Below are 26,579 nucleotides of genomic sequence, written 5' to 3'. Positions count from 1 at the left end.
AGAAAGAGCCTGCCTCTGCCGCTGTCAGGGATAGGGCCTGGCTGAGCCAGCCCGTATGCTTTAACACCACCGCCCCCCAGCATTCACCAGTTGTGCCAGCGAGCAATTTTGATTCATTCCATTGTAAAGGTTGAAAACATTTTAAAATGTAAATCCCAGCACAGGCGATAATCCTCGTCATAAAGGAATGGTTGGAGATGGGGCTTTACTTCAAGACTTACTTTGCTTTACTTTACTTCACTGAAAAAACAGTAGAGAAAAACATAACAGTGTTCAGTTGAGAAACTCAACCTTAACTGCTAATTTTTTAAAAATTCCTTGACATAAGAGAATCTGGAGGGAAAGAAAACGCATGTGCAGAACTCCACCTGCGAGCAGATGCGCAGCCTGTGGCTCCTGCCTACCCACTGCAAAGCTACCACATTTCAAAGAACTGCTTAATTATGGGCCTAATGGACCCGTGCTGCCTGTCTCCAAATCGTCCTTTGCCTCGGCCTATTTGAAACTGGAGTGATGCCCAGCTGCCCTGCCAGGATTGCACTGTCATCCTGTGTGCAGGCTTTGCAGCCCATTTCACCACTCACTCAGCAAAACAGCTGCAGGTTTGCTGTTCTGGATACTCCCTGTGTGCCCTGCATTTCGGGAAAATCTCCTCCAAAGAGAACACGAGTCTCCCATTAGCGGTAGGAGCGTCTGAACTTGAACAGGAGGAGAAAATGTCATACAATATTAATTGTCCAGTTTTGTTAATGGCACACACTGCGCCCACGTGAATAGCTGCATGATTTACGTCCTCTCTGGTCCATCTGCTTTGCTTTCAAAAGGATTTGCACATGAAGAATGGTCTTTATCTTCAAGCCAACCACAGAAATTTGCTTCCTGAGGAGTATTTGGAGCATACGATGCATTCGGTGCATCAAAACATTGTTGTCCCCTTCCATTCCTTCTCCTCTGGAAACAATCATCCTTCCCCAGCTCTGGACTCCCTCAATCGCACATTTCACATGAGCTACTAAGCTGCTCTGCAGAAACCACCTTTGTACCTGTCTATCCAGCTGTATTAGGCACCTCCCATGCTTAGGACCATTAACCTGATCACAACAGCTTGATGAATTCATCCTTATACAGACACAGTTGGCAGCTTCTAATTAAATAATTATGACTAAACAGCTGCAGAGAAGTCGTAATGTTCCACTAAAAAGCCAGATGTCAATTTTATTGGTCCTCAAAGTTTAAAAAGATACAGCTCTAGAAGATTTGGAAAGGGACCTCTGCCACCACAGGTGAATGCTGGAGGCACTGCGCTGCCCTTCTGCAGCACTGCTGGTGAGCCCTGCAGCCCAGCAGCAGCTCTGTGAGAGCGAGCAGCAGCCAACATGAAGAGTAACAGAGACATCTGGGTCAAGATACAAAAGAATCACAGTCCTTGCTTTGCCTAGGGAAGGATCCTTCGAAAAACCCATCTTTGAAAAAGCATCAGTGTCAAAAATCCACAAAATTGGCACAAGCCAAATACGAAACTTATTGAACTGGATCAACCTTTCCAGGAATTTGTAGGGGAGCTGCCGAATCCCGGCCTGCACCACTGACTGAGCACCTGGAAAGGAGCCGGTCAGCCCTGGGAGCACAGGTGAAGGCAATTCAGCTGTGTGATAGGAAGGACTGCAGCCTGGCTGCCCCTCTCCTAGACCCCATTTAAGGGCTGACTGCCACTGGGGGTGGATCTCTTTCTGGAGATCTCTGTTTGGTGGAGTCTTTCCTGCAATCCTAGATCTCCAGAGGCAGGTGAGCACCTTTACTTTTCTTTGAAACATCATCATATCTGCACTGGCCCCTTTGCTGTTGCATTCCCATATCACCCTTCCACCACGTTAAACTTTCCCATTCTAACAGCACCTCTATTGGATTTGGAGTTCTCTGCGTTAGTGAGAGAAGATTTTGTGAAGCTTGTTGAAGTTTCAGTGTCCAAAATTTGTGAGGTTCTTCTTATCTTGGTACCTTAACCATGACGATGTGGAAGCAATGAGCGATCCTTGAAGGTAAAAATGTGAGTAATATAGAAGTTATAAGTCCACGTTTCCTAACTGGTGTCAAACCTACTTTCATCCTCTCTTCAATTAACAAAACACTGGGCCTATTAAAATCTTTTCTGATTTTATATTTAAGTAATTCATTCTAATTCATCTGTCTACATGAATTGTTCTCCTCTGTCTTGCACAAGACACTGATCACCAAACATAGAATGGCCTGGGTTGAAAAGGACCACAATCCTCCATCCTTGTTAGCATCCTTTGGACCTTTTGATGAGGAATCCATCTAGAAAACTAATTTTAAGTTAACTATGCACATCAAAAATACATACGGCTTTTCAGGATGCTAACTTAAGCATCATTACATAAGCAGATTAGGGCTGCCTGTTGAGCTGAGACACGAGTAGATGGCACTGGATCCAGTACTGCACACAAGCCATTCAATTCCTGATATATCATCTTTCACCTAAAACTTTCGTCAGCTCTCCATGTTACCAAGCCTGCCAAATGTAGGTGTTGCACACAGTGCAGCAGGTCTGCAGGCTGAGTAATTTTTATCCCTCTTTAAATCCTTTTGACCAAAGCTGCAGCTAGCTAAAGCCCGTTTGTACAAACGACCAGTGAAATGTTCCATTCTTCACTCTCCTGAGATGAAAATGGAAAAGAACATCCTCACAAACTTCTTGCACATTCATGCATAGCAGCTGAGGGATGATTTTCTGATATAGGAATATAGAATCAAAATCATCCTCATGTTTCCATTGGTAACGGTGCCTCTACCTGAATATCAACTTAGAAAGTTAATGAGCCTGCTAGAGCGATCAGCTAAAATTACCACAACAGTATGTGATCCGATGTGATTGCAGGAAGCAGGGCAGATACTTCTCATTATGAGGACTGTTTTTCATAGGCATGTTGCATAACAGGGCACAGCAACTCGCCTCTCTCTGCTCTGAGCCCTCATCTCAGAGCACGTCAGTTGGATCTGAGAAGGCTCCCTGTTGAAAAGCAGCCAGGGGACAGGATTTTTTTTCCCTTCCCTGTGTGTAAGTGTGTCAGGCGCGTTGACAGATGGTTTGCTGGCTATGCTTGACTATTATCAAGCAGCTATTACCTTTGTAAATTAAACCCAATTTGAAGGTTTTCTGTAATTAAATCTGCAGCGTGTTTGCATGGCTTACATTGCATCCTGCTTGCACTCAGTAAGTGTGCAAGGCTGTCAGATGGCTGATTTACACAGCCAGAGACAGCAGCATCCTTCAGGCACAGGGATGGGGTGCTTTTGGCAGTCTGTGCTGCCACCTAGCCAGGACCAAGGCACAGAGTTCAGTCTGGCCTTATAGTTTGAAAGCTTAAACTGAAGCATATCACCTCAGATCAAAATAAAGCTCCCATCTGCAGCAGATACAAAGAAATCTGCACTTCTCATGCTTTGCGAACGGCACGGTCAGCTTCAAGCAGGCAGTTACGTTTCCCTCAGCAATGTCTCGTACTTACGGTAGAAGACATATTCAGTGTAGCTGGACCAGACCTTGTCATCAGTGTACTGATTGACAAAGGACGCCGTCACTGAGGAGTTGCAGGCCACCATGTGGAATCCACACTCAGATAACATGTCAAAAGCCCTCTCCAGATGCTTGAACTTGAGATAAAACCTGGAGGTGTACCTTTCTGGAGCTCTGTCTGGATCTCTGCTTTCATTCAAACTTTCTCCAAAGACCTCTTTGACCAAAGCGATCCTTCCACAAACCAAAATCCTTGGGACCCTCCTGAATTTGGCATCTGCTTGGCTCTCCCTGCCAATAGTGCATGACCCGCGGTACCCAATGGTAATGAATCCCCACTTCCGATCTGATGGTAAGAGAGATGGAGGGGGGCATATTCTCGTGTCACTGCCTTGGGAGACCTCTTCGTAGTCGCTGTGGCAATAGTCATCGGGGCTTTGCTTGCTGTCATCAGGAGTCAGGAGTTTGACCAAGTCTGGGAGCTGGAAGTACTCGGCCTCCCTCTTGAGCCTTCCCTTTTCAGGGAAGTGGTCAGGCAGAACCACTTGCTTGTCCCTGAGATAGTCCAGAATATAGCGAAAAAGGAAACCATCTCTGTCGATGAAGAATCTTCCCTTGGAGTCCTTGGCCAGATCGTTGGCTGTGTCTCTTTTTGGGGTGAACATTTTCCACAGCAAGGAGTGAGGGGTGCCAACCAAGGTGGAGTGGCGAGTGAAGTAAACCTGGCCACCCACATTTAGCTCCACAACCTCTGGGAAGGATTGCAGCCCAGAGCCCTGCTCCCGGGCAGGGAGGTAAGTCCTGCAGTTGCCACTTAGTGCCATTGTACTTCAAAAAAGAAAACAGCAGCACGGAGCAGGAGGATGGTCAGTCACATCAAAGTCTAGAATAAGGCTCCCAGTATTAAGGAGAAATGAGGGGGAAGGGGAAGTGAGGAAAGAGAAAAAAAACCCAAAAGGTATGCCCAAAAAAATATTTGAATTGTCCATGAGTAATGGTGTGGTAGAAGTGTCTTATATCCTAAGCCATTGGGGCTGGAGAGAAATCCCTTCATGAAACACAATCACATCATCAGATCTTCCAGCAAAGCCATCAAAATCAAGGTCAAGCCCAGCCTATGGTAATTCACTGGTCTTCTAAAAGGGAAAACAAAATAAGATTCAAATTAACCTCTTAAACATGCCAGCAATTGCAATAGAGAAAAACAACTCATTCTAGGAAGCTGGTAGCCTTCCTGCTAAACATATCTAATTTTTCCAAGTTCTCCCCCTTCTCTTTCAGAAATACTAATCAATGGAAGGACTCGGAGTGATCCTGCAGTTTAAAGTATACGCACAGTTTATCTTCAAACAAACATCTAATTTAAACATGCAGATGAGACAGTGAGAACATCAGCTCTTACCTTGGTTACAAATGCATAGCTCTTGTAAAGGAAAGCAAGATTTCAAGACACTCAGAACACACATACAGGCACATAGAGTCCAGATAGTATCGGATCCGATCCCAGCAAGGGACAGCAAAGGCAAGAAAAGTGCTCTTAACAACATTCACGTAGATCTCGAGAGTTAAACCGAGTCACGAAAAAAGTTAACCGTGGCAGGTGATGAGAAAACAACACACACAGCACGAAGGGGGAGAGGGGGGAAAAAAAGCACAAAAATCCCAAATAAATCCGATCGGGTTCCTTGAGAGCGGGGCCAAGGGAGAGCGGGGAACGAGCTGCGGGGGACGCTGCCTCAGATGACTTGCAGAAACCCCGCAGCCCGCGCTGAGGGCTGAGACGCTCCGGCGATTCCCGCGGCCGCCCGGGCAGCGCGGAACGCGGCTCTCCCACGTCCGCCCGCCGCGCTCCGCCCCGCCGCTCCGCTCGGATCCGCTCCGCTCAGCGGCGCGGGGACGGGAGCGCAGAGGGCGACGCCGATTGCATCATCCTAAAGGAACCGGGACCGGAGACGGCGCCGGGAGCCCGGGCGGCGCCGGCACCGCGGACAGCGCCGGGCCGCGCTCCGCCGAGCGGGTTGGCCGCCCCCGGGGCGCCGCCGCCGCGGCCCTGCGAGCCCGAGTTCGGGTAAAGTTCCTCCCGCTCCGCTCCCGTCGGCGGCTCCGGGCTGCGGCTCCCGGCCCCTGCCCGCCCGCCGACACGTGCCCGTCCGCGGCTCCGCGCAGGCGAGGCGGTGATTTCACCCAGCGACGCAGGCGGGCAGGGTGGGAGCAGCCGGTGGGTGGGCGCTCCCGGCACGCTCGCCCGAGGCTCTCCGGCAGGAGCGCGGTTTTATCGCGCCGCTCGCGCTCCTCATCTCCCCAGCAGTGACCCAGAAAGGGCAGAAACCAGCAGCGAGGCGCCGTGCGATTACTGCGGGGACGGCAGGGAGGAGGTGGGGCGGTTTGGCAGGAGCGCTGCAGGACTGGCTTCGTTTGTCGGACTGTGATGGGGAGGGGGCAGGACGGGGGCAGGACGGGGGCAGGGGCTGTAGCCGCGCCCCGCGCTCCTGGCGGCCGTGGCCGTGCTGGCACCGCCATCTCGCGTCCAGCCCTGGCCCTGCTCCCGGCTCTTCCCGGCCGCTGTTACCAGAGCAAACGCTGCGGGAAAGGCGAGCTGAAAAACGCCGAGAAAATGGGCTTTGGGAGCAGCGGGCTGCTGCTGCCGAGTGTGCGCTGCGGCCGCAAATCGAGCACCCTGGGATCTCCTCAGCGGGAACTACTCGTCTAGGGTTAAATAAACACGGTTATGCGGCATAAGATGAAAGGAAGTGACCGGGCTGCTCAACTGGCTCACAAAAACGGCACCACAACGTGCAGTCACCGATGATTTCACAGATGATTACACAGTGGTATCAGAAAAGTTCAGTGTATTTTGGCAGACATCAATTCTCGTTAAAATGGGGATGCTCAGAATGACGAACATGTGATAAAGAGCCCTGCATTCAAACGGCAAAGAAAAACCAACGGGGAAGTTTTAGAATGAAATCTTTGTGCACGGAAGTTACCGAGCTGTCAGTTTCTGCCGGCTGCACTGAAGCTGCAGATACTTCAGGAGGAACGAAGGAAGGGAGGGACGGGGAACACTGACTTAAACGGTGCAGTCCTATAGCCCGAGGGAGGAGAGCACTGATCTGTGTACTTACAGCTTCTCAATTTCAAGCCCGAGAGTTAAATAGCATATCAAACCCTTGCGTTTGACTTTAATCGATTCATTAATTCAGAAGCAGCTGTGAGGCTCCTGAGCAGAGGTTCCGTTTCTTACTGCTGGACTGACCTTTAATTTGCAAACCAGCAGAACATGGGACTGCAGCAGGGGCAGTTTGATACTGAGACATTGTATCTCAGAAAACAACAAAGTTTTGTGCATCTTCACTTGCTGTTCCCACGCACCAGCTGAAGAAGAACTTGTCCGTGCTGCCAAGAAGTTTAGAATGAGGATTTTAAAGGGTTGGTGTGAGGACACGTTAACTTAGATGCCTTCATCACATGTTTAGGTCTGGTAGAGTCAAAGCATACAGACTTTAACATCTCCATGACCAGACAGATGAAATGATAGGCTTCCTTTAGGATTTATACTCGTTAGTGCTGCCTCGGTTGACAGTAAGGAGTATTCTATCAGCTTTTTCAAATACTTTAGTTATTAATAGTAACTATTAACTTAATTAATAATATCTAAATCAATTTTCATGAAGCCAGTGCTGTCCTACTGGCAAGGCTTGGAGAATCAATTCACTGTGCCCAGTAAATCGATCCTGTCCAAGCAAACACTGAAGTCATTTGTGGTCATATGGCATGATTAAGATCTGAGACCCCAAGGGAGGCTGATAGGATCCCCTGGGCAGAAGTCCTGAGGGCAGAGTGGAAACAAGGCAGGCTGGATGTGCAGGCAACAGCACGGGGATGAGTCTAATAAAGAGCTGTGATTCCTGACGAGGTGCTGTGAAGTATTCTGGCATCAATACTGTGTGATTAGTGAATACAGACGTATTTAAACTCCAAGGCTTTTTGAAAAATTATAATCAGAATTGTCCTTTGAACAGAACAAAAACCTCAGAATTTTAATCACAACAGCTTTAGAAAAGCATCTGCACTTTTCAAATAATAAATGAAAGGAATTCAACTCCTACCTTTATTTCTTTACACAGGACGTTCCAATCATTTCACTGTAATACAATTCCCTTTGATGCAGTGATTTCAATTGCAGAAGCATCACGCGACGCTTCCTTGCTAAATAGAAGGCAGTGGCCAGATCCATCCAAATGCTGCCTGAGACAGGAGAAACTTGAAAACCTGGGCCAAACACACCAGTGACCTCAATGCAAAATGTGTGTCAGCACCACTAAGGACCTTCCTATTCAGCTGCGAGACTAAAGCAGCTCATCTCCAGTGCAGTTATAGTTCTGAGACGGAAAAGAAAAGCGGCATCTATCAGAAGGAAGAGGATGAAGCTTGCCCCACTTTTAGAGGTGCCTGTGTAACCTTCAATTTAGCTGGGGAAAATTTAGTCCAAGCTTAAAGTGCATGTTCCAAAGGTCACAGCAGAGCTGTGCTGAAACCCAGCACACCGGTGATATGACATCGTTCACAGGTTTGAGGCCCTTCCTTACCAAGCGCTATGTCAGCACTGCAGCTTTCACTAAGCACCGGACTTCTGACTTCATCAAACTTCGTGGCTGCTCAAATAGGGTCGGCGTCTTTAAAGAAGCAGCAATGAATGTTAGGAAGGGCAGCACTCAGTTTGGTCTCTAGTAGCAGTGGTACGTTCACATCTCACCTTCCATCTCGCAGCACAAAAGCACAAGCTGTAAATACCAATCAGGCCACCCACGCATAATGAGAAATGTAGGAGCTGTTTATCAGCATTTAGCTGCACCACGCTGAACTTCGAGGCACCCAGGGATACAGCAATAATTTCTAGTGAAAATTGAAGGAGTTATTCTGAGGAGAAAGAAACACTGAAGTTCCAGACCGATGCTCTGATTTGGAAATCACTTGGCGGTGCCACCCAAGGAGCCCTCAGCCACATGTTCTGTCACTGCCAGTGCTCCTCAGCAGCCTCCTGTCTAAATACCAAGCCAAAGCAGCACTCCACCAGGGCAAGGCTCAGAGAAACCATAGAAAAGACTGCAGTTGCTGAGGAGAATGGCGTGACAGAGAGGAGCAGAAATGTATGTCCTCAGCAGGTGCTTTAGGCTTACCGTCAGAGCACTGTGAAGGGACACTGGTTGCAGAGAGAACCACCACCAGATCCTGCAGGCAGCTGGCAGCACTTCCAGTCCAATCTCAATTCATATCTACAGACATTAACCACGTCCTGGTAGGAACTCAGCTGTAGCAGAGACCTTTAACCTACATGCTTTCATGAAAGGTTTCTCACACTTCTAGAGTAGAGCAGTCTTCACACCCCTCAGGCAGCTTGAGTTCCCTAGAACTGAGGCAGGCAAGAAAAAGAATAATAGTGAGATAAAATAACTCATCCACTGACCCAGCAGTGTGACTTACACACAGTGCAGATCTCATCTGCTGAAATCCAGCAGTTGGTGTGAAGTCATAACAGATCTTTCACTTTGCAGAATAAGCAGAAACACTAAAGGATAGAATCTCCCCAGAATGAGGTCTGCTAGCAAAAGAATGAGTGCCATAAAGTAGGGTTTATCACAAAGAACATGGTAAAACATTATACAGCTTTGCCCTTGATCTTTTATTTATTACTCAAGTGCGTAATGCATTTTCAACAAAAAAGGCAGAGGAAGAACAGCTTTCATGGTTGCTCAGTGTGTAAGAATGGGCAAGCTTAAGCAAGTGTAAGCAAGGCAGAGAATTCAAACAGAAAGCATGAGACAACAATTTTTTTCCCTTATCACATGAGACACAGAACACAGCTGCAGCAAAGAAAACAGTTTGCACCTTTTATAAGACACCAAATCCAAAGCAAACTCACTGTACAAGGTGCTATATTTTCAAAGGTGGAGCATTTCAAATCTGCTGGTAAACTTCATCATTAGTGGATCATCTCCGAGTGTCCTATAGGCAAAAACTTGTGAACCATGAGGCATGCACTGGCAGAAACTGATGCATCTCCTTAACTGTCCTGAAGCTTCCCATTCATGCAGCCCCTCACAAAATCATTTTTATTTTGCTTTACCAGAAAATGAAGGGTTCTCTCATCTGCATAGCTCCAGAGAGAATATGTTGGTGGAAAAGATGATGACAAACCTCACCCTGTTCCCATCAGCACTGCCTAGCATGATGCACTTTCCAAGTCATGCAAGTAGGAAATGGTTGACTAAGTGCAATGTCTTGCCTTCTCTTGGACCCTCAGGCCTGGACCAGACTACACTCTGATACAGATGAGGACAAATTTGTCCTGCAAAGCTGAAGCTGACAACTAATACCCTAAAAATATGTTGAGAAGCTCAGTGCAAACAGAGAGAGATAATTAATGAAAGCTCAAACCTAAGCTGAGAGTAAATTCTAATAATCTAAGCAAATCCAAATAGATTTCTAGCCAAAGAGCATTTCACCAGCAAATCACAATTAAACAGCCCACTGCTTGGGATTTGGGTCTCATTTCACTGTCTAGTGAACTGCAACAAAGTCACACAGTTCAGCAGAGTGGCACTAAGCCATCAGCATCAGATGCAGCCTGCACACTCTACAGGTCTTCCATGAAAGCTTGGATCTTCTCAGACTTCAAACACTAATTTACCTGAAGTATAAATCTGTCGGAAGCAGCTTATACCACAGCCACTGATCTCTGCATTATGTGTGACTATAATTCCCCCATCATTATTTCATTCAGTTCTACAGACATGCATGTTTTCTGTGAGGCTGTTCTCAGGAGATACTGCATACACTGCGCCACGTCACATTTTTAGAAGCTTATAACAGAACTGTAATTTGAATACAGTAATCTCACTAGAAGAAGATTATATCCAAGAGTTAGTAACAAAATGACTGCAATTGTGTCCGATGAATTAAAATAGATAAATAAATAAAATGATAGCAATAAGAAAATAAAGGAAAAAAAAAAAGAAAAAAATGTACTACAAAACAGGGACTCACTTTTGCAGAAGTATGTGTACCCACGGGAAAGATACTGAACCTGGGGACAAAACCGCCTCATGTAATTAAGCTCTGGCCTTGGAGAAAAAACAAAACAAGACGTAGAACCAACAAAACAAACAAAAACCAACACCTTCAGCAGACAAGGGCTGAGGCGCGTGGCACATGAGCCCTGCTGCATCTCTCCACAGGGTGAGCCCGAGCCCCAGCCCAGTGCTCCTCTGTTCCTGGGCAATCACACATTAAAATGGGCTTCACTGCCTCTCCTCACTGCTTGCACAGCTCTGCAGACTGAGGTACAGCCGCACACACAGCACTGCCCTGCAGCACTGCCCTGCAGCATTGCATTGTCTTGCAGCATTGCTGATTGCCCTGCAGCATTGCTGCGCAGCACTGCATTGTCTTGCAGCATTGCTGATTGCCCTGCAGCATTGCTGTGCAGCATTGCATTGTCTTGCAGCATTGCCGTCCTGCCCTCCATCACCCTGCACTGCCACCCAGCTCTGCGTTTGCTGAAGCACAAATCAGGGTTTGTCTGGGCGCTGCTCATCCCTGTGTCTCCCCATGGGGGCACAGCCCAAATTGCCCACTGGGCTTCCGTGAGCTTCTCACAGATCAACACAGATAAAGGGTTTGTAACCAAAATTAAAGAGTTTACATTTCATTGGTGGCTGCACCAGGGGAGAACACGACGATACGTGGCAGCGATTCGGTGCGTGGAGCTCACAGCTCACCTCCCATCAGCTCTGCTCTGCCCCACAGCACAAGCAGAGCAGAGCAGCACAGGAGGCTCGGAGTGCTGAGCGCCCCACAGACACAGCCGGGTGGGTCACGCATGTCTGTGAGCCGAGCTTTTGCTTCCCTTCAGGTTTTAGACCAACTGCCAGGTCCTACACTTTGGCCACAACAACCCCACGCAGCGTTGTAGGCTTAGGGATGAGTGGCTGGATGATTGTGAAGAGGAGAGGGACCTGGGGGTGTTGTGATGCTCGGCTGAATGTGAGCCCACAGCGTGCCCAGGTGGCCAAGAGGGCCAGCGGCATCCTGGCCTGCATCAGAAATGGTGTGGCCAGCAGGAGCAGGGAGGTGAGCATCCCCAGTACTCAGCACTGGTGAGGCCGCACCGCACGTTGAGTATTGTGTTCAGTTTTGGCTCCTCACTGCAGGAAAGACGTTGAGGAGCGTGTCCAGAGAAGGGCAGCGAAACTGCTGAGGGGTCTGGAGCACAAGGCTGATGAGGAGCGGCTGAGGGAGCTGGGGTTGTTCAGTGTGGAGAAGAGGAGGCTCAGGGGAGACCTCATTGCACTCTGCAACTTCCTGAAGGGAGGCTGTGATGAGGAGGGGTTTGGCCTCTTTTCCCAGGCAACAAACAGGACCTGGGGAAATGGCCGCAAGTTGTACCAGAGGTTGGACATAAGGAAGAACAACTTCTCTCAGTGGTCAGGCACTGCAACGGCTGCACAGGGAGATAGGGGAGTCGCCGTCCCTGGCAGCGTTCAAGAGGCGGCCGGATGAGGAGCTGTGAGATCTGCTTGGTGCTTGTGGTGGCAGCGGTGATGGGAGGACGGTTGGACTGGATGATCTTGCAGGTCATTTCCAACCTTGTGATTCTATGATTATAGACAAAACGGTAGGAAATAGAAGCGAAGCTTCAAGGCCTCCGATCTTACAGGGACACTGGAAAACATGAGGAAAACCCCGCGGGGAGCAGTGCGGCGGCAAGGAGCCGACCGAGCCCAGCAGGAGCAGCGCCACGGCACGGAGCGGCCGGCCGCCATCTTCTCGCCGCCCCGCGCCTCGTTCCCACGGCAACGCGATACTTCGCGAGCGCCACGCAGGCAGAGGGCGGTGCCGCGAGCGGCGCGTGCTCACGGGGGGCGCCCCGCCGCCTCTCTTCTGCGCGTGCGCGAGGTCACTGCCCCGGAAGCGCTCGCGCGGCGCGTTGACACGTCGCAGGGCCGGGCGGGTGCGGGCCGCGCTGAGCGTTCGTCGCTCCTGTCCGGCCGTAGCGGGGAGCGGCACCGGGAACGGCTCCTGAGGCTGCGGAGCGCCCCGAGGGCCGCTGCCCGTGTGGAGATCCGCGGGTCCCCCGGGCCGAGCGCCCCGCGGCTGGCGGCGATGTCCGGGTTCGACAGCTTCAACACGGAGTTCTTCCAGACCAGCTACAGCATTGACGAGCAGGCGCAGCCCTACGAGTACGGCGGCGGGCGGCCCTACGGCAGGTAGCGGGGCGGCGGGGCCTTTTTGCGCTCATCTGTTCGTGCGCGGTGCTTCCCTTCCTTTCTGCGGCTCGGGACGCGTCGCGGGCGCGCGTCGAAGTCTCTGTGTCACGCAGTCGGTGGCTGCGGTAACTCGGGAGTTTGTTCGGGGGTGGGACGTGGCTCTAAGGAGGCTATTCTTTAATTAAAGAAACGTGCGCCAATAGATATTTTTACGTGAGTGAAATCTACAAGGAGAGCCTTCCGAAGGCAGCAGAAATTGACTTAGTAGTGAATAGCTGAGAAGATGTGAAACAGAAACTGAAAAGCTGCTTTTCTCCCGTATGGCAAACTGCAGGTATGCAGTGTTTAACTTCGTCAGTAACTCCCTCCTCTGTGTTGTAATGCTGACGCTCGTGATTGCGGCAGTGGAAGGAAACGGCTTTTCATTTTATCTTAACTTTTTGTCTTTCATGTCCTTAAGCTTTAGAGTGGGGCAGAAGTGATAATGTGAGCTGATGATGGCATCAGATGAGATGTCAGTAGTGATTAAGGTACACGTTAATTAGTTTCTGACAGTTTTCCTGCTCTTATGTGCAGCAGTAGTAATTCTTGATTGTGCAGGCCTATGACTTGAAAGCAAAAAGGATGCTACACACGCAGCAGTAGTTACTTGTTTAGCTGGTAGCAGCATGTTTTCTTTAGCTGATCAGTATTGTTTGTAAGGGCTTCAGTGGAAGAAAGCAGCCAAACGCCCAGCAGATCTGAGGAGGGATTGTGGAAGGTAACTAAAACAAAAAACAGGCAGGACTCTTTGCTTACTGTGTGTGAGCTTTGATTTTTGCATGGAGGTGTTTCCAATCAAATTCTTTATCTGTCCATGATCTGATGTAATTCTTTGTAGGCAGTATGGAGGCTACGAGTACTCCCAGCAAAGTGGATTTGTCCCTCCCGAGATGATGCAGCAGCAGCCTTACACAGGGCAGATTTACCAGCCAACACAGACATATACTCCAACTTCAGCACAGTCGTTCTATGGAAGTAATTTTGAGGATGAGCCTCCTCTGCTAGAAGGTATAACTTGTGCTTTGTGGCCAAAAGGCAGAACTCCTTCCTCCTGGTCCCCAGTTTGAGTGATTTGAGTAGTTGGGTGTGGATGCTCTGTTTCTGAAAGTGAGCAGTTGAGTGGATATTCTCGTTATCTTTTCTTATTTAACTGTATTTCAGTATACAGAAAGCATATTCTTATGTGAATTTCTGGGCAGAGTTGTAGCATTATGCTTTATTTATACTAGATGTTCTGTGGAAGCCAGGATAAATCAAATGGATTTTGTACAACACAATAAAATGCTATTTTTTTTTTCTATTGTAAATTAAAAAAATACTTTCTCTGCTCTGTATGGAAACAAATTGATGCTGTTAGTTTCAGTTGATTCTGTGGTTAGAACTAAAATCTTTCATTGCTGAAGGCGAGTGCTAAGCATTGCAGAAATTCTGTCCAGAACACAGACTGCCAAATGCCAGAATGGATGCATAGTGAGTGCCTGGATGGATGCATCACTGTTAATTTCCAAATAACTGGAGCAGCTCTTTCAGTTGCTGATTTGAAGTCGTTTTCCTTCCAGTTGTCTGGCCTTAGGTGTATTATTCATGAAGTGCATTTGTTTATGTAGATGCTTCTCAGGGCCCAAGGTGGGCAGATGATCGCTGCATTCATAACCAGGTTTGCATGTGCAACTGTGGTGAAATCGTGTGGATGGAGACTGGAAATCATTTCCAGCTGCATGGAGCTGTAAAATGTGTGTCATGAGACATCAGTGCTAAAAGAGATGACTGTGTTTTTGAGTGGATTCACTGGTAGGGTGGCTGGTTTGTGAAAGAGAAGCCCACTGAAAGGGAGCTAAGTATGGAGAAAGTGCTTTGACTTAGAAATCTTTGAGCCACAGGTCACTGGAAGCCTGGGGACTGTTGGAGCAATCAGCATATTTTGTTCTGATATTTTTGTATGTATGTGCTTTAGGCCACATACAAGGACAGCAGTATACTGGGCTGACTGAACTTTGGTCTGACACAGAACCCTGCTTTTGTGCTCTTATCTGGTTCTTTAGAAGCCAGCTTGTCACTGCACAGCGTTTGAGACCTGGAATCTGCAGAAGCAGCATTCCCAGCACCTTAAGGAGAGGCATTCCTGTAGGATAATTCCTGGGGACGATTTTGGAGTGGAGTGGCAGGGAAAAGTGACAGCAAAGCAAATGGGGCAAGGGGGGAAGGGGAGGAAATGTACAGGCATAATTCTTTTCATGTCACTTGTAGAATTGGGGATCAACTTTGACCACATCTGGCAGAAGACGCTGACAGTTCTGCACCCATTAAAAGTAGCAGATGGCAGCATCATGAATGAGACTGACCTGGCTGGACCAATGGTCTTCTGTCTAGCTTTTGGAGCCACGTTGTTACTGGTAAGATCCTGATTGCCTCGTGTTGCTGTTTGTGCTTTCATGCCTGGGGACAGTGGGGGAAGAAGCCAAATTTTCCCTTGCCTTGCTGGAAGGGACTCCTTAGCCTGGTGGACACAAAAAGTGCATCCTGGGTGAGAGTTTCTAGCTCAGTGGAAGAGGAACTGGGGCTTAGCACAGTGCTCGTTGGAGTTAATAAGCTAATTATTCTTCTGCAGGGTTCAAATGAAGGTTTTAGAGCTTGCTTTCTGCATGATGCTGGTTTAACTGGAATACATATTTCATTTTATGCTTTGTTTTGAGGAATATGGGTCCTTTTGTCACAGGACAGATGTGTGACCTGTGTTCTCAGATTTTACCTGTAGCTTTTGGGAATTGAGCTGTTGTCCTCTCACAGCCACCTGTTGTCTTTTTGAAGCACCTGGTTCTGATCAGGACTTGGGAAAATGTGCTCATTAGATATTTGAAGAGTTATTCTCTTTATTTCTTTTTTCTAGCACTCATATTTTATGTTTGAGGCCTCTCTGTTTTGTTTCCCTGTGTCTTTGATGCTTTGTTCATTGTTTCTACTCTGTTCCTCCAGGTTTGAGGAGGCTCATGTAGTGGGATTTCACCAATGCTGTTACAGTTGATATGTTTGGTTTGTCTGCTGGTATAAATAGCCAATCTTAAGACACTTATAAAGTAAATCTGGTTTAGTTTATACCTCTTAATAGGTTAGCATCTGATGAAGCCTTCTTTTTAATTGAACTTCATTGACATTAGATCGTGGTTTAATGACTCAAGTGTTAACTATTAAATGACAGAGTAGCAGCAGGCAGAATTCCTTGTCTTAGGAAGCCTCACTATGTTTCATCAGTTTTCTTCTCTGAATGTCTTTGGGCACTGCATTTATTCTTTTCTGAACATGCACTGTGCTGCAGTGCAGTGCTTTGGCACCAAGGGCAGCAGAGGCCTACTTTTAAACCTAACTTCATTTAATGCCAACTGGGGCAGCAGAATTAATGAATGTGTCCACAAGAGGTAATTCTGAATGTGCTCTCACTGAGAAATTATCACTCTTTCCTGTGTGGTGTTTTGAGCCCCGACAGTGTTATGTTTATTATTTTTGTCTGAATTTTAAGTAAAAGTACTGAGTAAGAGTGTTAGAGTGCAGTGAGAGAAAGCAAACGTCGGCTGGCAGAAAGAAAGGATTAAAGCAGGTTTTGTAGCACTTGAGGGAGAGGAGAGCTGAGCTCTAGGTTCTGCACTGTGGGAGGCAGGCAGGATAGGAGCTGTGCACCAGGGGAGCACTGCACTCCTCATGGCCCTGTCTTTCTGCGGGCTGGAATTGGGGTGTTTTGATAAGAAGATCATATGGTGTTGGAAAAACAAATACAGGCATAGGATGCACGTGTTACAAACTGACATACTTGCAAGTTGAGCAGCGTTCTGATTTGGACCCTTTTAAAAAAACCTATACAACTTGATTCTGCTCTTCATATGCAGCTCATATGCTTCTGCCTCTTAGGGGACTTTGCTAGAAGAGTTCAATTGGAAGGGAACTGCAGTTACAGCACGTTTCTGAGGGCGTTGTTCAAACTCCTGCTGAACGCTGGCCGGCAGGAGGCAGCATTTGCTCCTCTGAGAAGCCTGACAGAGTTGCCACCTCACAGTGAGAAATTGCCTGCTGACATCTGAGCCTGATTTGGCACAGCTGTGGGGTGATCCCACGTGTCTGTGCAGGGGCTGGAGGTTGTCATCTCTCCCTGTGCTTTCCCCCCACAAGAAGTTGATCACTCAGAGAGTGATGAGGCCTCTGCTTATTTGTGATTTACATTGCTCTACAATGCTGTAAAGTCTATTGCAAATCCCAGATAAATAATGTAATGGATTCATAAAGGAGTTCCAAGCTTCTTAAATCTTCACATGTTACTTCTGCTGAGGTTGTTATTGCAAGAAGCCTTTAGAGGCATACTGACAAGTTGGTTGCTGAAAGCTCTGAGGCTTTTGCACCCAGATCAGACAATAGCAGTTTGATTGAGGTCTGTTCATTGAAATACATAAACGTGCTTCTCGGGTGCCTGGGCTGCATAGGAGCACTGGAATTTGGGTTGTGGGAAGATGCTGCACGTTGAATTTGAATGTGGCTGTTAGGATTGGAGGGATGAAAATGAGGATGTTCTGTAAACGTTCATTCTTCCTTCTTCCCCCTGTTGTGAGGGCATTACGTCCTGGTAATTAACATGCACTGCTCTGCTTGACTTTCAGGCTGGTAAAATTCAGTTTGGCTACGTGTATGGAATAAGTGCAATCGGATGCTTGGGGATGTTCTGTCTCCTGAACCTGATGAGCATGACGGGTGTCTCGTTTGGCTGCGTTGCCAGTGTCCTTGGATACTGTCTTCTTCCTATGATCCTGCTCTCCACTTTTGCCATCATGTTTTCATTGCAGTAAGTACATGAACTGTAACTTGATCGTAGAGCCCTCTCCTGTGAGATTCAAGGCAGCTTTTAAAACAGATCTCCATGGTCAGGGATGAAGGTGCCTGTGATTTGGGTATGACAGGAATTTGTACTAAGTGTAAAATCAGAAGTATTGACACTGTTCATGTGGGAAAAAAAGAGAGGTGGGGATACAACTTGTAAGTCAGTCAACAGCCTTTAAATGCACAGAGTCAAATAACAGTATTGCTTTACATCTGCATTCCATCTGATAAATCTCTGCACCCACTGAGTTTAAGATGCAAAATTGAATTTTTCAAAGAAAAGGAAATCAGTGTGACTTCTCTTAAAGCAAGAGAGAGATGTGAATTTGAAGGGTATTTGCTTTTAAGAGGTGTTGGATCCAACTGCAGTTCCTGTAAGTATATGCACAAGTCATAAATGAGTTCTGATTTTGTTTTTATCTTTACAGGGGAGTGATGGGAATTATCCTCACAGCTGGGATCATTGGCTGGTGCAGCTTTTCCGCTTCCAAAATCTTTATTTCTGCCTTAGCAATGGAAGGACAGCAACTTCTAGTAGCATACCCCTGTGCTTTGTTGTATGGGGTCTTTGCTCTCATTTCTGTGTTCTGAACAGACTGTCTGAATCCTTGGACTGCAGTGGGCCAAACTGAAGACATCAACTCGGGATATTTTGTTGGACCAGAAGCAGTTGCAAACGCCTGCATAGTGGGGACATGACAAACTTAGACCAGTTCTACACCATCTGGAAAATGGAAACAAATGTCTTGTGTTCACTTTTCTAGAACTTTGAATACTGTTCTCAATTGACCCGAGGTGTCTATAGCTTTAATAAGTGTTCATGCTTATCAAGTTAATGTAGTTTTTTTTCCCCACTCCTGTATCTTCAGAAAAGTAACTTTTGGTTGTTTATGTGAGATGGGGGGGGGGGGGGGTGAGGGAGAGGGGAGGGAGAAGGGTTGCACACTGTAAGGTTTTTCTTAGCAGCAGTTAGCAGAGCCACAGGCAGTGTGGGATTGGCATTTTGAATAAATCTGCAGTAATGAAGAGCCTGTTTCTCTCCCCTCTTGCCAGGTGCACGGAATGTATGCAATTGCTTCCTGTATTTTAACAAATACACTCTTAAGTTGTTTAGTCTCAGTTACGTGTTCATTTGATGTGATGGTATTTCAGGTTGTCAGGAAACTGAAATTATGAATTAGAAAACAGATGCTTTAAAAATTAGAAGTTTCTGTAATTCTGTCTCACTTGAAATGGGAATCCATCTGGGTGTCTAAATAGCTGCGTGTTAACTTGAATTTCTAAGACTTCAACTGGAGGTTTTTTCCCAATGGTGCACAAATTAGAAGACAGAGGGGAATCTCTTGAAGTGCTACCAGGAGAAACACCATTTTGAAAATGCTTGTCAGTATTGTTACTGTAAAAGTAATTTAAGGCACGTTGATTAAATTTTCCTTAGATTTTGAAAATGGTGTTTGCTTCTTCCAACCTTTATTTTTGAATGAACTTCAGTTAAATAAACTTTCATATAGCAGCATAATCATTCAGTCAGTGGATTCGGTATTTGCTTCAGCCAGAAATATTTGATTGTACTTAAGAAACACGGGACTTTTTGCAAACAGCTGTTATCACAAAGTAGATGGCAGGTATGAGAAGAGGGAAAGCAGAAGTGCTTGGTGTGCATGTCAGCTCTTGTTAATTCCCAAAATATGCAAGGAAGGGATGCAGACACTGAACCCTTCACAGGGAGGGGATGTGGTTGTCACCCCCCCTGGAAATGAAGATTCTCCAATGAAGTGTTACTATTTTGTTGTCAATTTAGGCCAGGGAGGTTTCATCTCATGGTGTTTATGGCATTTGTCTCACATTCATCTGCCAGCTCTGTTTGTTGGTCCTGGAGCTGAATCACTGTGCAGTGGTTCTTTCTTCAAAGGCAGGCTTGTGCAACACTGCCACTGCTCACGGTGAGCCTTCATCTTGGTGAGACAAGGGTCGCGCTTTGTGTGCTTCAGTGTGCATTGCTCTTTGCTCTTCCCTCAGTTCCTTGTGTTCTCCTAAAAATGCCTTCCTGGTGCTGCTGGAAGTTCCTGACCAGATCCTCTTCTACTGGCCAGAGCTGTTCTATCCTGTGTTGCTGTGGGATGCACTCAATGAGCGTAGAAGCATTAAGAGCCAGTTAGCAGTGCACTGAGCTGTTCTACTACAGCTGCTATGGTAACGAATTTTAGAACTTGTGCCCAAAAGAGGGGAAAAAAATCTACTTCCAGAATTGAATTCAAGAGCCCAGGTAATTTTCTGCTTTGCTACCTTACTACAAGTTACCATCCTAAATAAAACTTGCATTTATTTAGTGAAATGCTTTAGTCTGTGCTCGCTAGTTCTGTTCTTTGAGCAGGCCCTGGGGCAGAGCTGTTTCTGCTTCCAACGAGGAGCATTACCTGCTGGTGGAGCATGCTGTCCTGTACTGCTGCAGGTAAGTTACAGGGATTGTCTTTACAAATGAGACCTAATTAATCATAGTTTGCTTTTAGTAAGTACAGAAGCTCACAAACTTTCTTGTGCGTAGCAGGTTCTAATACTCAAGCCCTGCTTTATTTGTGTTGTCTGATTAGGTTTACCTTACACATGGATATGGTTCATTTCTTTACAGCTCGTGCTGATTCTGTAGGTAGTGTCCTCGTGTTGTGACAGAAAAAAGTGATTAAAGGCAGCTTAACAAATATTCATCCTAGTGCACGGTGGGAAACGTCAGAACAGACTTGTTTGAGTGTAGCACTAACAGTGCCACTGCTGGGCTTGGAACATACAGCCATGGCCCTGCTGCGACAGCTGGAGCACTGCATGCCCTGCGGCAGCACTGGGACTGAGCTGCTGGGTTCAGGAGAGCTTCGTGCCCTTCAGCCACGTGCTGGGGAACTTAGCCCTGATTTCATGGGCTCTTGGTGTGGGAGCAGCTGGGAGTAAAATGTCAAACCGTAATGCATCGCTTCCTACAAAACACACCTAATGTGCTCTTCAATATCCAACTGTCTGATAGATAGCTAATGTGATTTGAATTGCTGGCCCTGTTTATTGCCTATCCACAATCAATTCAATTGATTTTTTTTTTTTTTTTTTTTTTTCTCTAACATTATTTCGTCCTGAATTTTGTGTCACTGTTAGTTACATTCCAGAGTGTCAGGCTGTTGAGTCTTGCCATTGCATGGAATGACAAGATTTTGTGCTGTAATTCTTCTCTTCCTTGTGGAAGTGCCTTTCTTTAACTTCAGAAAACTGAACACTGTCCCCTCCCTGCCTAATGTTAAAATCTCACCCAGTTTCAGATCAAGCATTGACTTTCTCTGCTTTGTTCTACGTTCTCTGGACATCTGGGTTATTCAGCTTAAAGAATTCAAATACGGGTGCTGGCAATTCTTTTTAAAAATCTTTTTCCTTCTCTGCACCCACTCTATTGCACAAAGTTACAGCTTCTGCAAGAGGTGGAGTGCAGTTACTGCACCAACCGGGCCCTGCTGTTTCCAGCAGCTCCACTGGGTGGGCCTGTAACCTCTGCTGTGCAGCGACCAGCCTGCTTTGCTGTTGGCAGGGCTTGCAGCTGGCACAGCTCAGCATCAGGTCTGCCCTGCTCCTCAGGGGCTCCGTTTCAGCCCTGGCCTGTGAAATGAGCAGAGCTGTGTGCAGGGTAGCCCTCGTGGCAATGGGAAATCTTTGCCACCTCTCATTCTTGGTAGAAGTCTTCATTTTCTCTATTCGGTGCACAAGCAGAAATAGTTTTTCCCTTCCTGGCTGCTGGGAGGTACAGCAGGCTCTGGGCACGGCTCACGTTGTGCTGTGGCACTGCCTTTCCTCCATTTGAGATGATGCTTCCTCCCACCAACAGGCTTTTTTAGTTCGGTTCGATAGCACCCCTCCAGAACTGAGCAATTGATGTACATCATCTGGGATTAGAAGAGTTTGTAAAGAATTTTGTTGTTAGTTTAGGAGCTACAAACCTTAATGCCTTGAGATGTGAGGACCTCCTGCAAGGCAGGGAAGCTTCCTTTGAGGGATGATGTAAAGAGATGCGTGTGGTTGTCCAGGTCCTGCTGTGTTTGGTCATCTTTATCCCAGCAAAGCACCCTGAAGTCGTCCTTTGGGGGTGAATTAACAGCCTGGTGCTCTGGGACGGAGCTTGGAAGTGGAGGGAGTTTTGTCATTGGAAATTGTCAGCTGTATTTGCCAGCTTTGTGCTTTGCTAATCAAAGGCAGCAGGCCATTAGCTGAACAGCAGTTTGTGCTGGGGAGAACTGTGGGCAGGGGGATCTTAAGGTGTTCTTTTGTTGTTCCTCCCCTCGTATTTGCTTCGCTGCTAGGTCAGTGCCTGCTCTCGGCCCCAAAATGTGCAGATCTGAACATATGGAGGAGCTTTTTGCTTCACTAAGTGATACAGTGTGCAGAAATGAAAATCATGCTGCCAAACTCACTGCATTAACCTGCAAAATGCTCATGTCATCATGATATGATGAAATGCTAATATCATCATGATGTGCACTGAAGACCCATGACAGACAATGGGGGATTTTAATTAGCTTAGTGCCTTTTGCTTTGTTGATTTAATAGTTACTAATATGAGTCAATCTTTGATCATTTTGGTGGCCGGTTCAAACGTTAATTGCTAACAGAAGCTGATGAGCTCCTTGGCACTGTGGTGCTGCTTCACCACATCACAGGTGGGAACGTTCACATTTGGGATGATCTTCTCATCCCCCTGTTTTGTCTGAGTTAAAGATTATTGCTTCAAACACGGTGGGGAGATCTAAAGAAGGCGACATCTGCACTTAGCTAATGCCAGCAGCCACGTTACCTGCTACTCTGCTTTCTACTGGGTTCATTGAGCCAAAGTCCACCAAAAGCCCGTTGGGTTTATTTGAAAGGCCACAAATGTGCTCAGTGAGCTGCCGACCCAGCGCCCCTCCTGCAGGTCCTGCTGCAGGGATGTGACACAACCGCCTGCTCACCTCCTCACTGCTCTGCTGCTATCTTTGTGAGCAGAAAATGGGCCGTGATGTCAAGCTTGTTTCTTCCTACCTCTTCCTTCCTTTATGCACATTGTTATTACTCTGCTCTCCACAATAGACGTGTCAGACAGCTCATTTGCTTCCTTTTGGCAGCAGCCTCTTACACAATAGTGAACTCATTCTAACTTCCCATGTCATTCTTCTCCTTCTTGAAAGGACTCTGACTATCCCTGCAATCCCCAAACCTTTATCTGCAGAAATGCCCAATGGTTTCCCATCTTGTTCGTATGCAGTGACACTTCTTTGAAACAGGATTGTGTGCTTTACTGAACTCCCTCAGAGCGGTTCCAATCATTTCTCCAATTTATGGAGATCAATTTGAACTCCACTTCACTTGCAGTGCCTTCTGAAGCCTCAGCAGCCAAAGCAGCGCCAATGTGAGCAGTGGGGGCTGTGGGCACTGATCTCACTAAAGTAATTAAATGGTAAGTAATTATTGCCACAACGATTGCATTGTTCTTAAGAGTTGAAGAAAGGGGAAGGACGTACAAATATCATCTGATGTGGGAAAATGGTGCCCTGAGTGCAGATTTCAGCAGCGCTGATTCAGAACCAAGAACATCTCCTTGATTACCCACAGTTGGCTCTCATCATCCCTGTCCATCTCAAACTCCCCTGGCATTCTCACACTCGGTCCTTTTATCTCAGCTGGATGTCCTGGGCCATCCTGTGATGGCAGATTGATCTGCAGGCTGAGAATTCACTTCCACACGTCAGCACCGACACTGAGCAGCACAAATACGACACGGCCATCTGATCTCAGCATCCTTCAGATCAAAAGCATTTATTTGTTCATACATTCACACAGCCGAGATATCGGTTCTGAAGCAACAGGCTGCTTTATTTTATTCATTTGGTTACAGTTTAGATCACGTTATCTGTGTTAAATATTAAGGGTGGTTTAATTGAGCAGGCCTTTCTCCTTGCACTCCCTGACCTCTGGCCGTTTCACTGTCATACCTGAACGAAGCATTAGTGTTGGATGTTAAAGATGCATATGGACAAGAGACAGGGAGGTCGTCGTTCAAATGACTGACTGGTGTAAGCCCACCTCGTTGGAATCTTCGCTGCTCTGCACCGCCGTTAATTTGGAATGAATTTGCAGCAATGAAATGATATTACTTGTGTGACAAGTGTGGAGATCGTAATGTTCTGCCTGGGCCTTAATGGAGCTCAAAAGGCCTAATTCTGCCTCAGCTCCTTTTTGCTTCAGATCTGGGGTGAATCTACAGCTCATATCTGAAAATGCACATATCCTGTGTGTAACATCAGGGCAGCTCTGCCTCTGTCAGCACTGCAGTCAGTTCTGCCACTGGCCATCCCAGCGTGCTGCTGAGCACCTCACCCCATGTGTGACATCATTTAAACACACATGGAGGGAAAGAGGTCATGTTTGCTGCACATAACTTCTGTTGCTTCAGTGAGACCTGTTGCAAACGTGCAGTGATTCATTTGGAGAACTGCAACAGGCAATAAGGTGCAGAAGGTCTCAGCTCTAGCATGAGGCAAAGAGCAGGTCTTCATATATTGAACAAACGATCACAAAAAGCACAGGAAAAGAGAGAGAGGAAAAATGCATTCCCTGGCAATCAGTTGTTTAAATATGAGCGTCAGGAGTGCTGTTCAGTCGGGATTATTGTTTTGGCTTTTCTCCATTATGTAAATCCTTGTGGTATGCACAGCCTGCAGGAGCCCTGCTGCTGCTCCCTGCAGTGCCAGCCCTGGTGCAGCATGTGGGGCTCAGGATATTACCCCATTTCAAGTAGCAGGTAAACATTTGAGCTAGATGGCTTCACATCATGCGTTTAAAAACAAGGATTTCCTTATTTGTCATTAAAATACCCTAGCAATATTGTAGAGAATATGCATCATGTTAGTACAAAAAATGCAGTAATTCTGCAGCACGGTGCCTCATTCTCACCCTGGAGCTCAGCTCTGGTGAGAAAACCAATTTTTCTGACCTGGTGATTCTCACCAGCTGAAATCAGCAGAGCTTTATATGCTGGAAATCCTGAGGGGCTTTGAACACTCGAGGTCCAAGTAGGTATTTTAAGTCCTGAGGTCCATTTCCTCACCACTGCAGAGCTGTGCCTCTCTGTGCACGGCCTGCGCTGCTTTAATCACAGCAGCCAGCTGCTGCTGCCCTGCAGAAGGGGGGAATGTGTCCCCAAAGGCAATCTTCCCATGTAGCCATGAATTGCCCTTTAACCGTGAGCACAGGAACATACATTACAGACCTGACATTACAGAAATACAACGGGAGTTCTTGTCTTTCTTCCGTAGTCTCCATGTTAAATTGCTTCATTAATTCGGAGGGAGTTTTCTGCTGTTTCCTCCTGATTAATTTGTTTGTGTGCACAGTGGGCTCGCTCTGCGTGCGCAGCATTTCTGAAGAGCTGCTCCTGCTTCGTGCTGTAAGTAGCTCTGAAGTGTTCACATTCAGCGCTCCCAGCCCCTTCCTCCAGAGTGTTTGTTTGCCTGTTTTCGCTCTGGATTGCTCAGCAGATGATGAATAATCACAGAGGCCATTTCTTGTTCCTTCATTATTTCTAAAAGCAAACATAGGCAGAATTCAGGACCCCGGAGAAAAGACAGCTAAACTAAATTTTGAAATAGTAAAGCGCCGGCAGCAGCCAGACAGTGCCCATTAAAACATCATGCTGGAGCTCTGAAACATCTCTCTGGTTTACACAGTAATTCAGCTGGGAGTATGTTTGAGGGGAGGTTTTTCCATGGAAACCTGAAGTATAATCCCCCAAACAACTCACTTCACTCTAATGTACATGGGCTTAGTGTTTAGATACCACCCAGCTGTGTTAGGCTGGTTGCTATGGTCCTGCTTTCCGTTTCAGAGCCTTTGATTAATGCACCACCAGCGAAGGAACGGGGGAGCTGCTGTGTGCAAATGCCACGGGGGGGCAGTGGGCAGTGGCGGTGCGCAGGGAGCCCTATGGCTGTGCCCATGGAGCCCTATGGCTGTGCCCATGGAGCCCTATGGCTGTGCCCATGGAGCCCTATGGCTGTGCCCATGGAGCTCCACATCCCAGCATGCTGCTGCTCTCATCTCTCTGTGCAGATCCTTCTGCCCCCACCCAGCACTCTGTGCTGCTTCCCAACCACAACCAGCAGAGCCGATGGCTCCCTGTGGGTGCTCACATAACTTCACCCAAAGCAATGAGCCGATGTCCTGACCCAGCGTGGGCCCTGCAGCCTCCCTCTGTTACCATCGGGTTTCTGTTCCAGCCGGGAGATGAGCAGGGCAGCAGGCCTCCAATGGCTGCATCTTGGCAGAAGTGTTGGCTTTCGTGCATGGAGCAACCCATGGGTGCAACACATGGTGGAGCACAGAGAGCCAGCAAGACTTCAGCGATTAAAGCTATCCATCTGCTCTGCTCAGTTTTTTCCCCTACAGAATACATTTTCCCCCTTTACCAATCTTAACCAACCCAGTGGATAAGGAATGTGAATTACTGTCACCTCTGTGCCATAGAGGGGGAAACTGAGGCACAGAGACGTGCAGCACTGCACTGTGACCCCATCAGGCAGAGCTGAGCTCACATCCCCACAGCAGCATCGCCGCTCTGCTGGGAACACAAAACCAGAACAAAAGTGCATCGTTATCTCTTGCTGTTAATCAATGCTGTTATCAGCAGTGCAACTGCATCGTTTTCTGAGCCAGTAAAATTTTTAACTGTTATATTTATGTATCTGTGGTTTCTCAATACTTCCCTCTGCTCTCAGGCTGTGTTTTAACTCATCTTCTGCGGGATCCACCCGAACAGGCACAGATATCTGTAAAGCAAACGTAGACAGGAGTAAATCATTGGGGGCCTTACAGGC

The 26,579-nt window shown here is 47.2% G+C and overlaps 2 protein-coding genes across 3 annotated transcripts in view; one reads left to right on the top strand and one right to left on the bottom strand.

The window, feature by feature from the left end:
• KCTD16 (potassium channel tetramerization domain containing 16) overlaps positions 1-5,962 on the bottom strand; it is a 38,914-nt gene extending 32,952 nt beyond the window's left edge. The window contains exons 1-2 of one of the 2 annotated variants that reach the window (XM_052689565.1): positions 5,890-5,962; positions 3,528-4,671 (exon numbers count right to left, since the gene is read on the bottom strand). In XM_052689565.1, the coding sequence (XP_052545525.1) occupies positions 3,528-4,359 (832 nt within the window). In that variant the 5' untranslated portion in view covers positions 4,360-4,671; positions 5,890-5,962. The other variant, XM_052689566.1, reaches the window with a different exon arrangement.
• A 6,548-nt stretch (positions 5,963-12,510) lies between these two features.
• On the top strand, positions 12,511-19,151 carry YIPF5 (Yip1 domain family member 5). The gene is made up of 5 exons (XM_052689570.1): positions 12,511-12,804; positions 13,685-13,854; positions 15,094-15,239; positions 17,487-17,668; positions 18,132-19,151. The coding sequence occupies exons 1-5, from the start codon at positions 12,701-12,703 to the stop codon at positions 18,292-18,294; spliced, it is 765 nt and encodes a 254-aa protein (XP_052545530.1). The 5' UTR covers positions 12,511-12,700; the 3' UTR covers positions 18,295-19,151.
• The last annotated feature ends 7,428 nt before the right edge of the window (positions 19,152-26,579 follow it).

Source organism: Tympanuchus pallidicinctus, unplaced genomic scaffold (assembly GCF_026119805.1).
Source record: "Tympanuchus pallidicinctus isolate F22 unplaced genomic scaffold, pur_lepc_1.0 scaffold25, whole genome shotgun sequence".
Taxonomy (NCBI): Eukaryota; Metazoa; Chordata; class Aves; order Galliformes; family Phasianidae; genus Tympanuchus; species Tympanuchus pallidicinctus.
This window is presented reverse-complemented; position numbering and strand designations above follow the sequence as displayed.

What these genes read in the sequence shown, in the direction of transcription:
- YIPF5 (XM_052689570.1), top strand. Translation starts at nt 12,701, where the DNA reads ATGTCCGGGTTCGACAGCTTCAACACGGAGTTCTTCCAGACCAGCTAC. An exon ending in TGAGCCTCCTCTGCTAGAAG is followed by an intron (nt 13,855 to 15,093) that starts GTATAACTTGTG and finishes TGTCACTTGTAG; the next exon opens with AATTGGGGATCAACTTTGAC. An exon ending in TTGGAGCCACGTTGTTACTG is followed by an intron (nt 15,240 to 17,486) that starts GTAAGATCCTGA and finishes CTTGACTTTCAG; the next exon opens with GCTGGTAAAATTCAGTTTGG.